Source organism: Eptatretus burgeri, chromosome 12 (genome assembly GCF_056783735.1).
Source record: "Eptatretus burgeri isolate ZD-2024b chromosome 12, Ebu_testis_v1, whole genome shotgun sequence".
Lineage (NCBI taxonomy): Eukaryota > Metazoa > Chordata > Myxini > Myxiniformes > Myxinidae > Eptatretus > Eptatretus burgeri.
The window spans coordinates 43926224-43941190 of record NC_140972.1 but is presented as its reverse complement, the minus strand read 5'-3'; the positions used below and the strand labels follow the sequence as shown (position 1 = coordinate 43941190).

At 41.3% G+C, this 14967-nt stretch overlaps 2 protein-coding genes across 14 annotated transcripts in view; one reads left to right on the top strand and one right to left on the bottom strand.

The window, feature by feature from the left end:
• Positions 1-12327, top strand: part of LOC147015511 (uncharacterized) — a 284377-nt gene extending 272050 nt beyond the window's left edge. For 12 of the 13 annotated variants that reach the window (XM_085850328.1, XM_085850320.1, XM_085850327.1 and 9 more), the window contains one exon: positions 11339-12327. In XM_085850328.1, coding sequence (XP_085706454.1) covers positions 11339-12312 — 974 coding nt within the window. In that variant the 3' untranslated portion in view covers positions 12313-12327. The remainder of the gene's footprint in view (positions 1-11338) is intronic. The other variant, XM_085850332.1, reaches the window with a different exon arrangement.
• The window catches only part of HERC1 (HECT and RLD domain containing E3 ubiquitin protein ligase family member 1), a 964782-nt gene that overhangs the window by 451766 nt on the left and 498049 nt on the right, over positions 1-14967 (bottom strand). The gene's annotated exons all lie outside the window — the stretch shown is intronic.

The following is a 14967-nucleotide window of genomic DNA, read 5'->3' as shown; positions in this document are numbered from 1 at the left end:
TTTTTAGATTTCGTGGTGAGTACATGTCCATGTCATTCCGAGAGATGGAGGATACGGCAACGCTGAGACGACAATACCTACCTGTCCTCGAACATCAACATGACCTCATCGAGTTGACCCTGCACCAGTTGCGTGCCAATAGAGCCGGGAGAAGAAGACGTGAACGGAGGAGAAGGAACTGGGTGAGACCATGGATCGGGAGGCGATGCCATTACGGCATATATGACCAGCTCATGGTGGAACTCCGGAACGAGGACCATGCATCCTTCATAAACTTCCTGCGAATGCCCCCAGCGATGTTCAACGAGCTGCTAGCCAGAGTGGGTCCAAGGATAACCAAGCATTATTATTAAATCATTTCAATAGTCCAGTGGAAGCGATTTAACTCGTTCAATGGAAACGATTTCAATTGCCAAGCACCAGCGTCCGAAAACAATGGGCGAGTGACAGCCATTTATTAAAAGTGAAGGTGCAGCCTATGAATAGAAAACCTCACGTAATCGTCGACGATACGCTGCCACGCTATGCATACGTTAGACTATCGTTGGGCATATGTTGTGGACGCCTAAAACACGCTAATCAATCGTTGGTATAACTTATCTATAAGTTATCAAAGCGTTCTTTGTTCATTACTAGTACATTATGCATTTGTCCAAGTCGTTTTGAATACTTTCAAAACTGAAACAAAAAAATAGTTCATCGTGGGAATGAGAAAAAAAAATAGCCGAAAAGAACATCGAACAATGGTGCAAAGTAGTCTCCTATTCGTGGATGCAACGAGGATCCATCATCACCCACACCCTCCCCATCACGCTCACCTACTATTACTGACATGGACCTACTACTACTACTACTACAACAACTACTACTACAACTACTACTACTACTACGCTCACCCACTACTACTACTTACAAGTAACTTACAAGTAACGTGTGTCGACGTGTGTCAAAGATCGCATAACGTGCCTACAACTTATGGCCAGCGTAGCGGAACGTGTGAGTCATACGCCGGCATACGTCGTAAAATTTCAAGCATGCAAAAATTTGAGGTCAACCCAAAAGTACAACGTTTAAATACTACTACTACTGACACGCTCACCTACTACTACTACTGACACGCTTACCTACTACTACTATTACTACCACTGACACGCTCACCTACTACTATTACTACTACTACTACTACTACTACTACTACTACTACTACTACTACTACTACTACTGACATGCTCACCTACTACTACTACTACTACTGATACGACTGACATTGACATCTACTCAACATGGAGTCTGGAACACTGACGGGTTCCACTTGTGCAGCCCATTTGTATATATATATATATATATATATATATATATATATATATATATATATATATATATATATATATATATATATATATATATATATATATATATATATATATATCAATTCCCCTAAACGCTGCCAATACGCCATTATACGGTAGATGTAAGTTAGAAACACGTTCAGTAATTTCTGCGGTCATCCGGAAGACGTCAATCAAATTCGTCTACCTACGACAATGTGCGTTTGAGATACGTTACACATAGGTTCAAAGCACGCTACTCATAGGTTCAAAGCACGCTACTCATAGGTTCAAAGCACGCTACTCATAGGTTCAAAGCACGCTACTCATAGGTTCAAAGCACGCTACTCATAGGTTCAAAGCACGCTACTCATAGGTTAAAAATTAAGTTCCGGGTATGCTAAACATTACTTATACGTGTTTTGACTTATGAGTAACTTACAAGTAACGTGTGTCCGTGTGTCAACGATTGCGGAGCGTGCAGAGAACTTATGCCAGCATATGCAGAACTTGTGAGCCATATGTCGAGTACGTCGTAAAATTTTCAGCATGCTTGAAATTTCACGACGTACTAGACGTACCACGGAATATGACAGTGTACTTCCTCGTTTTTCAGCATGCTCCTAACGTATACACAACTTACCCATACCGTATTCGACGTGTGCCAGCGTTTTACACACATTTTTCATCGGTTGGCATATGCTGGCTAAATCGTTAAGGTGTGACTGCGATGTTGACACTTCCAATTTCCAGGCAGTTATGATTTAAATCGGCGTGCGGCAGCCTTTTAACAGGCTACGCCACGAGTTCGTCGGCGATATGTGCAGCGTGCTATGCCTAAGTTAAACTGTCGTTGGGCATAGGTTGTGAACGCCGACAACATGCTAAGCATTCGTTGGTATAAGTTATCTATAACACAACGAAACGTTCTGTGCCCATTACTAATATATTATGCATACGACCAACACGTTATGAATATGACCAAAACTTAAAAAAAACCTCAAAACTTCAGCGTATGCCAACGTTTTACATACATTTTTATACGTTGCCATTGCTGGCGAAAACGTCAAGGTGTGACAGCGCCTTAAGTGTAATTAAGCCTGTAAAAAGATCTGTGAACCTGTAAAAAAAAAAGCATGTGTAAGTGTAATTAAGTCTGTAAAAAAGACCTGTGAACCTGTAAAAAAAAGCCTGTGAAAGTGTAATCAAGCCTGCAAAAAAGGCCTGTGAACCTGTAAAAAGCCTGTGTAAGTGTAATTAAGCCTGTAAAAAAGGCCTGTGAACCTGTAAATAAAAAAGCCCGTAAGGACCTGGGAACCTGTAAAAAAAAAAAAATGTGTAAGTGTAATTAAGCCAGTAAAAAAGGCCTGTGAACCTGTAAAAAAAAAAGCCCGAAAGGACCTGTGAACCTGTAACAAAAAAAAAAATGTGTAAGTGTAATTAAGCCTGTAAAAAAGACCTGTGAACCTGTAAAAAAAAAAAAAAAAAGCCTGTGAAAAAGACCTGTGAAACTGTAAAAAGCCTGTGAAAAAGAACTGTGAAAGTGTGATTCAGCCTGTAAAAAAGACCTGTGAACCTGTAAAAAAAAAGCCTGTGAAAAAGAACTGTGAAAGTGTGATTAAGCCTGTAAAAAAGACCTGTGAACCTGTAAAAAGCCTGTGAAAGTGTAATTAGGCCTGTAAAAAAGACCTGTGAACCTGTAAAAAAAAAGCCTTTGAAAGTGTAATTAAGCCTGTATAAAAGGGCTGTGAACCTGTAAAAAAAAGCCTGTGTAAGTGTAAGTAAGTAAGCCTGTAAAAAAGGAATCACACCCTGTGTAAGTTAATGGAGCAGCAATTGAAAAGATGGAGAAATTGGGCAGCTAGTTGTGGAGTGTGAGTCAGGCCACTCACTATGCCGGGTCCATAGCCCATGGTGCAGATGGTGTAAAGATGACCAGGCGTTCATGGAAGAGGGTACATCCGGAACAACAGAACTCGGAAATAAAGAATGCCAAGATAACTCGATTCTCTCGCTGGATTTAGCAACTGATGTGGTTGTTCACAGACATTAAAGGCGTCCCCATTTATCATTCCGACAGCGAGAGATGGAGATTATACATCATGCTCTGGATGCAATGTTCGTGTATTGGGCAGAGATTGTACAAAAGAAGATTGACCCTCGGCGTGTTCTTGCGGTTAGCATAACAGAACGCAGGAGAAGAATCCGACATGCGAGATGCATCTGCCAAGAGGGCCAGAGTAATGGTGAAGAAAGCTTGTCGTCTGGAGCAAGCATGGCAGATATACCCCTCTGCTTTTATTGGAAAAGATCAAACCAACCTTTTCTGGGAAAGGTTACCCTTTGGAATTTATTGAAGATGTACAAGGTGATGGCTTTAGATGAGATAAATAGACCGTGTTTAATGTCACGTGCCATCCACAATTGAAGAGTATCGAAATCAATCCAGAATGGGAGAAACATTTCTTCTTTGCCACAAAATGTCACACTCCGTGCAGTCATGTATTTGAATCGAGTGACTTAACCAAAGTGCAATGATCTTGGAGGAATTGAATGTGTGGGTAAATCACGTGATTTAAACACACCATTCCATGAGATGTGGTGCATTCTGTGCTGTGGTGATAGAAGTACTGCCATGTGTAGTTAACGCTACATACCTGTACAAGGACTGCCTGGATAGCCTGAGAGGTATGCACATTGCACATTCTCCTAATCAGTCTAGCGTGGGTTTGAATCTCAACCCAGCTATAAACTGCCACCCCGCATGGTCATCAGCATGCATGGCGAGACAGCAAAGAGCACCACTCCCAAATTGTGTGCCATTCCGCGCATGGACTTTTAACTCAGCGTCCCGTCTGCCGGAATTAGTTGGTGAACGATAAAGATCCCACAGTGTTCCTCACGAAGAGTTGGCTTCAACCTGAACAATTATTTCAAATTCATGTTCAAAGAGGCACAGCCGTGCTTCCCAGCAAATAATGTGACCAGCAGCCATGTGCGCTGCATGCGAAAGAAGATGAAGACTGTGCGTATAAATGGTGGACAATAATATTTGCAGGGTTTTTTTACTTTCTTTAAGTTTGTTTATTTTTCCAAAATCGAGGCTCATTGAAGAGCAGAGAGAACACATCATTGGGCTGCTCATTAACTTCATTTATTTATTTTTTAACCATTGGCATTCTTCACCTTCAATGTAACATCCATCTAATGTGATCATTATTTTGGAACCTTATTTAAACATGGAGTGATTGGCCTTTGATTTGTATCCTGAGCACAAGGGTGTGCAGCTACACTTGAATAGTGAATCCCTCTCCGCTCTCCCCATTGATGTTCCAAATAGCAGTGCTGTTCAGATTTTGTTTCGATGATGCCATTGTCACCTGATGTTATTGAAGGGAAATGGATTCCAAAACACGAAGGATGATTCCGTCCATCATTGAAAACTCCTTTTTGCAATTTAAGAAGGTCTTTCTGATGGAGTTGAAAATTATCTAAACATGTGACATATTTAGTACAAGAAAAGTCTGTTTGTTTTGTAACCGAGGGGAGTTCCTCCATCTGAACGTTTGTTGTGATGCACTTTGGAATGGGAATATTGCTTTTTCCCTTTCATGAATGAAACTTTGAAGGAATGAGGTTAAACGTTGAGTTCCTTATGGACATCATTTTCTGATAACATGATTGATATTGATGAGGGTGTGCGTGGGACCAAGTCCTCTGCTTTGCTTTCGCTGTTTAATTATCACTACCTTGTTTGGAAACGTGATGGAGGATTGGTGTTAAGATTGAGCAAGTGCCCTTTATTTACATAATGGTTATTAAAATGATGCCGATCCCCTTTTTCAAAAAGTCCACCAGAAGTTAATTTTTGATTCACAAACGCAGAACTAGGTGTTCCAAATTGTTAACCTCTGCCATCGAAGATGGATGGAGGTTACTGTTTTCACCCCTTTCTCTTTGTAACTTACGAAATCTAAAGATTCCGTAAGTATATTGATGACTTCCGTTTCTGTTTGTTTGTTACTTATGAAATCTAAAGATTTCATAAGTATATTGATGACTTCCGTTTCTGTTTGTTTGTTTGTTTGTATGTTTGTTTGTTTGTTTGTTTGCAGGCACGATAACTCGAGAACGGAAAAAAGCTACCAATGTCAAATTACACCACGTGATTCAGGAGGGTGATGGCAAGTGCTGATTAGATTTTGGTCGAAATCGGTCAAAGGTCAAGGTCACAGTGAGGTCAAATATCCGATTTTTGATGGTTTGGTACAGATAACTCGAGAACGGAAGAAGCTACCAATGTCAAATTACACCACGTGATTCAGGAGGGTGATGGCTAGTGCTGATTATATTTTGGTCAAAATCGGTCAAAGGTCAAGGTCACAGTGAGGTCAAACATCCAAAAAATGATAACTCAAGAATGGAAGAAGCTACCAATGTCAAATTACACCACGTGATTCAGGAGGGTGGTGGCTAGCACTGATTAGATTTTGGTCAAAATCGGTCTAAGGTCAAGGTCACGGTGAGTTCAAACATCCAAAACATTCTATTTTTGATGGTTTGGAACAGAATCATCGTAGAAACTTCTGGTTTGCGTCGCTACCTTCTCGAGAGACAGCTTTTATTAAACAAGGTCAGAGGTCAAGTTGATGATTTCGTAAGTACCAGTCTATGACTGCTTGTTTGTTTGTTTGTAGGCACGATAACTCGAGAACGGAAGAAGCAACCAATGCCAAATTACACCACGTGATTCAGGAGGGTGATGGCTAGTGCTGATTAGATTTTGGTCAAAATCGGTCAAAGGTCAAGGTCAGAGTGAGGTCAAATATTCGATTTTTGATGGTTTGGTACAGATAACTCGAGAACGGAAGAAGCTACAAATGTCAAATTACACCACGTGATTCAGGAGGGCGATGGCTAGCACTGATTAGATTTTGGTCAAAATCGGTCAAAGGTCAAGGTCACAGTGAGGTCAAAGAATAAAAAAAATAACTCGAGAACTGAAGAAGCTACCAATGTCAAATTACACCACGTGATTCAGGAGGGTGGTGGCTAGCGCTGATTAGATTTTGGTCAAAATCAGTCAAAGGTCAAGGTGACAGTGAGGTCAAACATCCAAAGCATTTGATTTTTGATGGTTTGGTACAGAATCATCGTAGAAACTTCTGGTTTGAGTCGCTACCTTCTCTAGAGACAGCTTTTATTAGACAAGGTCAGAGGTCAAGTTGATGATTTCGTAAGTACCAGTCTATGACTGCTTGTTTGTTTGTTTGTAGGCACGATAACTCGATAACGGAAGAAGCTACCAATGTCAAATTACACCAAGTGATTCAGGAGGGTGATGGCTAGCGCTGATTAGATTTTGGTCAAAATCGGTCAAAGGTCAAGGTCATAGTGAGGTCAAACATAATTCCGTAAATTCATGTGGAGAAATGGAGTATTTTTGCTTCGCTTGACGTTACGAGTTCGTTTTAACTTCGATTTTAATTTTGTCTTCGGTTTTTGCGACCGCTTAGGACGCTTAAAACTCGGTTGTCAAAATTCTGGTAAAAATCGGATGTTTTGGAGACGTTTTAAGATTGTAGAAAAAATATTTCACTCGACGCATCATAGGTCGTCATGTGATGCAGTGCGCTCGAGCAGACGCGTCGTTGAGTCACGTAAAGGTTTTTCGTGTGCGCGCTGACGGTGTTTTCGATAAAGATGGTGTTTAAACGTCATTTTTTATCCCAATAAAGGTTATCGTCGCATGCCTGACTCGCTGAGCCATTGGATTATGTAAAGATAGTTGGTGGATGGCGGAATATTACGGTTTTGTGACTTTGATAAAATAATATAAAATAATTGCGTGGAGAAATGGAGATTTTTGCTTCGGTCGACGTTACGATTTTTTATGGTTTGGTTCAGAATCATCGTAGAAACTTCTGGTTTGCGTCGCTACCTTCTCTAGACAGCTTTTATGAGACAAGGTCAGAGGTCAAGTTGACAATTTCGTAAGTACCAGTCTATGACTGTTTTTTTTTTTTTTTTTTTTTTTTAGGCACGATAACTCGAGAACGGAAGAAGCTACCAATGTCAAATTACACCACGTGATTCAAGAGGTTGTTGGCTAGTGCTGATTAGATTTTGGTCAAAATCGGTCAAAGGTCAAGGTTACGGTGAGGTCAAATATTCGATTTTTGATGGTTTGGTAAAGATAACTCGAGAACGGAAGAAGCTACCAATGTCAAATTACACCACATGATTCAAGAGGGTGTTGGCTAGTGCTGATTAGATTTTGGTCAAAATAGGTCAAAGGTCAAGGTCACAGTGAGATCAAACATCCAAAAAATGATAACTCGAGAACGGAAGAAGCTACCAATGTCAAATAACCCCACGTGATTCAGGAGGGTGATGGCTAGCACTGTTTAGATTTTGGTCAAAATCGGTCAAAGGTCAAGGTCACAGTGAGGTCAAACATCCAAAACATTCGATTTTTGATGGTTTGGTACAGAATCATCGTAGAAACTTCTGGTTTGCTTTGCTACCTTCTCGAGAGACAGCTTTTATTCGACAACGTCAGAGTCCAAGTTGACGATTTCGTAAGTACCAGTCTATGAATGCTTGTTTGTTTGTTTGTAGGCACGATAACTCGAGAACGGAAGAAGCTACCAATGTCAAATTACACCAGGTGATTCAGGAGGGTGATGGCTAGTGCTGATTATATTTTGGTCAAAATCGGTCAAAGGTCAAGGTCACGGTGAGGTCAAATATTCGATTTTTGATGGTTTGGTACAAATAACTCGAGAACGGAAGAAGCTACCAATGTCAAATTACACTAAGTGATTCAGGAGGGTGATGGCTAGCGCTGATTAGATTTTGGTCAAAATCGGTCGAAGGTCAAGGTCATAGTGAGGTCAAACATAATTCCGTAAATTCATGTGGAGAAATGGAGTATTTTTGCTTCGGTCGACGTGACGAGTTCATTTTAACTTCAATTTTAATTTTGTCTTCGGTTTTTCGATCGCTTGGGACGCTTAAAACTCGGTTGTCGAAATTATGGTAAAAATCGGATGTTTTGGAGACGTTTTAAGATTGTATAAAAATATTTCACTCGACGCGTCACGGGTCGTCACGTGATGCAGTGCGCTCGAGCAGACGCGTCGTTGAGTCACGGTTAGGTTTTCCGTGTGCGCGCTGACGGTGTTTTCGATAAAGATGGTGTTTAAAAGTCATTTTTTATCCCAATAAAGGTTATCGTCGCATGCCTGACTCGCAAAGCCGTCGGATTATGGAAAGATTGTTGGTGGATGGCCGAATAATACGGTTTTGTGACTTTGATAAAATAATATTGAATAATTACGTGCAGAAATGGAGATTTTTGCTTTGCTCGACATTACGAGTTCGTTTTAACTTCGATTTTAATTTTGTCTTCGGTTTTTGCGATCGCTTTGGACACTTAAAATTCGGTTGTCGAAATTCTGGTAAAAATCGGATGTTTTGTAGACGTTTTAAGATTGTATAAAAAATAGTTCACTCGCTGCGTCACGGGTCGTCACGTGGTGCAGTGCACTTGAGCAGTGGCGGCATTGATCACGTAATGGTTTTCCGTGTGCGCGCTGACGGTTTTTTCAATAAAGATGGTGTTTAAAAGTCATTTTTTATCCGAATAAAGGTTATCGTCGCATGCCTGACTCGCTAAGCCATCGGATTATGTAAAGATTGTTGGTGCATGGCCGAATATTACGGTTTTGTGACTCTGATAAAATAATTGCATGGAGTAATGGAGATTTTTGCTTCCTTTGACGTTACAATTTTTGGTGGTTTTGGTATAGAATCTTCGTAGAAACTTCTGGTTTGCGTCGCTACCTTCTCTCGAGACAGCTTTTATTAGACAAGGTCAGAGGTCAAGTTGACGATTTCGTAAGTCCCAGTCTATGACTGCTTGTTTGTTTGTTTGTTTTGTGAACAGTATTACGGAAACACTCCTCGACGGATTTCGACGAAACTTGGTGGGGAATTAGGTCTGGTCCAAGGAACATGCCGTTAGATTTTGGACTTGGTCCAAAATCCAATATGGCCTCCATGGCGGCCAATTTGAAAAAATATTTGATTTTTTTTTTTTTGCATTTCTACATGTTTTAAGTGATTTCCAACCTCCCCCCCCCCCCCAAAAAAAAAATTTTTTTGCAACTTTTTTTTCAACAAAATTTCGATTTCCTTTTTTGCATTTCTGCATGTTATAAGTGATTTCCAACAAAAAACATGCTAAAATTATAATTGCGGCTGATTTTGGAACTTCAGGTGGATATACCCACGTAAAATCAATTTCTGCCTCAAGGAATCTAGTTATGACGATTGAATTGAGTATGTAAAAGTAAAAGGGAAAGTTGCAAACTATAACTCTGTGAGCACTTTTGACGTTAAATTGAATGAATAGGATATCAGGTTCACTTGAGTGACCTCGCAGTATTGGCGGTGGAGGTTTTGCACTCTTCCGAGTGCTCCCCCTCGAGTTAACCTCCGCCATCGAAGATCGGACGTTACTGTTTTCACCCCTTTCTGTTTGTTTGTCTGTTTGTTTGTTTGTTTGTTTGTTTGTGAACAGCATTACGGAAAAGCTCCTTGACGGATTTCGACGAAAGTTGGTGGGGGGATTAGGTATGGTCCAAGGATCATGCCATTAGATTTTGGACTTGGTCCAAAATCCAATATGTCCGCTATGGCGGCCATTTTGAAAAAATATTTGAATTTTTTTTTTCATTTATACATGTTTTAAGTGATTTCCAACCCCCCCAAAAAAATTGTTAGAGAAAAAAAATATTTTTGCAACTTTTTTTTCAACAAAATTTCGATTTATTTTTTTATTTTTTTTTTTGCATTTCTACATGTTATAAGTGATTTCCAACAAAAAACATGCCTAAATTATAATTGCGGCTGATTTTGGAACTTCAGGTAGATATACCCACGTAAAATCAATTTCTGTCTCAAGGAATCTTGAGAATTCTTTATGTGACAAAAAGAAAGGGTAGGATAAATAACCCATAACTGGAGGTTATGATGAATTAATTGAGTATGTAAAAGTTAAAAGTAAAAGGGAAAGTTGCAAACTATAACTCTGTGAGCACTGTTGACGTCAAATTGAATGAATAGGATATCAGGTTCACTTGAGTAACCTAGCAGTATTGGCGGCGGAGGTTTTGCACTCTACTGAGTGCTCCCCCTCTCGTTATACCTGTAATGAGCTGTTTGTGATGCGTTCCACTGGCATGACCCACTCAAGTGGTCCTTGAAAGAATGGGTTCTGCAATACCTTCGTGCAAACAGTAAAGGCTTTTCAAAAGTTTCTGACGAAACATAGATTTCCAGTTGTTGACCACTCACCTTGCCAGTACACTGAAATGAAGGTGTCTTCTTTTGCTTGCATATGGCAGCTTGGCTGCCAGGGTGCTCTTTTTGTTTGGGGCACGGCTGTGCCATTGATGCTGTGCCCCGATACCATTATAGTAGCACTCATTTCACCAACCTCGGAAGGATGGCAGACTCAACCCCACCCGGTGTTAATTCAGCAGGAAACAGGGCTCAAACTCCAGACTCTTAAGATCCCAAGGTAGCCACTCTAACCACTAAGCCAACACCAGGCTCAATGAAGGTGTAAGAATGGATGAAGGAACTTAACCCACAATGTTAACCTCATAATACCAAATATGCAGCAACACTAGGGGGAAGGGATGAATGATGTAATAATATTGTACACTCCACTAATATGTAGTTATTGGTTTTGCCAAAAGTAACGTAGTTTCAGAACTTTTTGATTGAAAATAAAATTTACTTATCAACCATCGGGTTGAAAAAAATAAAAAAAACTCGTATATGTAATACTTTATATGGTTTGATAAAGGAGCAAACCTCAGGTTTCTAATTTATTTAATTTATTGCATGCATCGTACTGTTACACCACACTGTTTTATAACATAGCAATATGTGCTCGTGATATATATATTTGTTTATTTATGTTTTATTTCCTTTAGCAGGTGGTGTGGGAAAAACAGGTCCACTTCCTCCTGGATCATTCCCGGAGAGCAAGTTTCGTCCAGTTCGGCGTGTCCAGCCACTTACACACCAACCTCCTCATGCTTCACAGCAACCATCCTTGGATACTTCCAAAATACCGCTGCAGGTTGGTGCCTCAGAACCAAGCGAGTGTGCAAGGGAGAAGTTCGGAGTTTCCACCGGCTGTGTTACGACCCGGAGAAAGCAACTACTTCCTGGGAAACCTCATCAGACTGACTGGCACAAAGATTCTGGATATGCCTTGAAGAAGTCTGAAGGACAGTCAAAACGATGGCACCTTGGCAAAGGTAGCTCAGCAATGGATGAAATTGGCACGTCAAGATTGAGGGCATCATCATCATTGGACCGCCAAGGAAAAGCACGGGCCTCACCTTACAGCTTCCACTTCCTTTGGAAATCACTTGGTGATCTTGAACATTTTGACCTTGACCTAGACTCTATTTTGGATGTGCCTTATGCTAACTATCAGGCACAAGCTCCAGACACACAAGCCGACCTCATGCTGAAATCACCTGCTGGAGTACATTGTTCTAATTTGGGAACGGCTGTGCAAGGATGCAGCTCTGCAACCCAGCATGCAGCAGCAGCACCAAGGCCAGAGACTCGGAGAGGAGTGTGTGGAGATGTGCCACTAAGTGTCCATTCTCGGGTAACCAAGGGCTTTCCAGGTGACACCCAGTGTTTTTGGGAACAATTTGCAGCCTGCAAGAGCACTGGAGGTCAAGATACAAACACATTTGCAGGGAGAGGAGACGAATGTGAAATGAAAGGCATCTCCATTTGGGGAGAAGAAAAGGAAGGTCCTGGCTGCAGTTTGACGGGGGTGGAACCTCCACCATTATCAGATGATTCGTGCAAAGCCAGAACCATTGTGACTGCAATTGCTGAAGGGCATGTCAATCTGCTGGTAAGTTGCATTCGGTCATTTTAATATGTCTTCAAGTGGTCTAGTTTTGTGGCAAGATGTAGCTCAATTGGTGATGATTGTCATTGGGTTTTATGAGTATATAATGCAATGTTTTGCTGAATTGTTGCACAATCGAAGTATACGATGAATATGCTTCAAAAAAGGAAGAGCCTTCGTTAATTGCTGTACCCTTGGAAAATGATTCAATCTCAATTTATCCTAAATGTGACCCTTTGTGATGAACCTCCTAACGAGCTCTTGTTTTTGAGGTACGGCCATTTATTCTTACCTTAAATCCTGACTGTCCCGTTTTGCCTAAAATTTGTAACAGATGAGCAGAAATTGTTTCAATTCAACTTATCACTCGTGGTAACTACTTCAGGATCAATTCACTAACAATAAGGGAAAGCCTATAGACTCTAGAACTTCTGACAATGGATCTGCCTCCCTTTTTTTTTTTTTACATTCAAAAGATTTAAGGCTGATAAGACAAAGGCCACTGTCAATGGCCTTTGTCTTATCAGCCTTAAATCTTCCCTCGTTCAGTCTTGCCAAACCAAAACACAGACGGGTTATTCTTCTAGTTTGTGGTAGGCTTATGGGAAACGTCAAGATCGGACTGAGGATGCAGAAAAGCCCTTCACTGTTACCGTTGCTGTGGTTGAACCTAATTAAACACGAACTCGCCCTCCCAGGCATTCACGGATTTGCTGGTGCCACACGCATTCATTAAGGCCTATCTGTAACAGGCAAAGCTAGCTCGCACAGCAAGGCTCTGGGGAGAAGTAAAAGGCCCTTGGCATGTGTTTAGCCTAAAGCCGATATCCATCCATCAACGTCGTTGGGATGCCACCTTGGAAGCGGTTTCGCATCCTGAGGATTCAGCTGGGAGTACCGGTACACCACAGGCTGGTGGGAAGAGTAACAAGGGTTCGATATCCGCAGCCTGCACTATCGATCATGCCTAGTGGGGGTTGCAATGGAACTGCTTCATTATGTACACTCAAAAGGACAAAATGCGGAAGGCATATCTCATTGAAGGATGTGAGGCTGACAGGGCAACACTGCAAATATATTTCGTACAATCCTTCGACAACTCAGTGAAATGTTTGAACCACAGGTAAATGCAGACTGAATCGCATCACGCGGAAAGATTGAAATGACCGGTACCATTTGTCTTTCATGTGCTGTGACGGTAATCGTGGGTGTAGGTACTGGATGAACTGGAGGCCACACTTGATGCTTTGTCCAATTATTGCGAGAAAAATGAAATTCCCTGATCTTTGATTTTTTATTAATTTGTCATTATCTTCATGTTGTCGAGGGATGCTGTCCTGGTTCATGTTGGTGGACCAATGCGTCTACTTTGGCTGATATCTGATTGGCCCCACTTCTGTTATAAGCACTTGTGCTTAAGCGCTCCCTCCAACCGTGGAAGCACTGAAATCACTTTTCAGAAAGCTCTCTCAACCTACAAAGAGCTGCTTCCAGGCTCCATGGAACCAGCCATCATGCTGCGATGAAAGGAGAAATAATAGGCTGTTGATAAAGGAAATTTGCTGTGCCATGCGATAGTCTGGCACACTTCACAAACCTGACACCTGTGTTTGCTGCACTGTCCTGCCGAGCTACACCCATGTCCGGCAGGGGATCCACACACTGCCTCGGTAGTGCTAAATATGATTGTGAACGGCAGACATTAATATAATCAATATACAGTGTGGCGTTTTGAATAAATATTAAACTGTCAATAAGTAGATTTTCTTATCAGTGTAATTTTCTCAAAGTAACGCATATGTTTCCTATGTATGACAAATTGCTTCTCACGAGTTTTTCTTCATTGAGTGTTGACCCTCATGGAAGAGCATAATAACTGGGGGCAAAGGGTCAGAAAACACAAAACGGAGCAGAAGGAAAACAGTAGGATAGGAACATATGGATGCATTGAAGCACAAGAGGAGGAATTATGCGTGAAAGTTGTTGGGATGCCATCTTCAAAACCGTTCTGCATGCTAAGAATTCAGCCGGGAGTACCAGTAAACTGCTGGTCTGTTGGGAGAGGAAAACTGGTTCAATATCTGAGGAACAGGGTCTCCAGGGTGCAGTAAAGCTCATAGGTAAAAACGGAAGAGACCATGAGGTAGAAGTGAGTGGTACACTTGAAATCAGGGAAGGAAGAGCTTGAGACAAGAGACTCAGAAAGCAAGTTCCACAGGTGAGACAAGTGTGTGTGTGTGTGTGTGTGTGTGTGTGTGTGTGTGTGTGTGTGTGTGTGTGTGTGTGTGTGTGTGTGTGTGTGTGATGAAAGAGTCGAGGTGACTATTACATGTAGACTTGGGAAGTGTAGCAAGGTAAGGTTTCTGGTAGAAGGTGTATGACTGCAAGCTGCAGGTTTTTGGTTGGGCAAAGAGATGAGAGTGTAGGAGCAAGAAGAGACTAGAGCTGGAAAAAAAAAAACTGCAAAGACACCTTGCTGTATGTAGTAGGCAAAGTGAGCATACCCTGAGAGTTGGTATCTTTTGCAAGGTATCCAGTTATGTGGAGAGTCTTCAATTCCACAGCTTCAAAAGGACGAGATGGGAAGCAGCAGCGCCTGTCCACAGGTGTGTCACACACTCTGGAGGAAGGCCTTGTGCACTGTTTTTAGATGAAGAGGCAAACAAAATATTTGCCAATGGG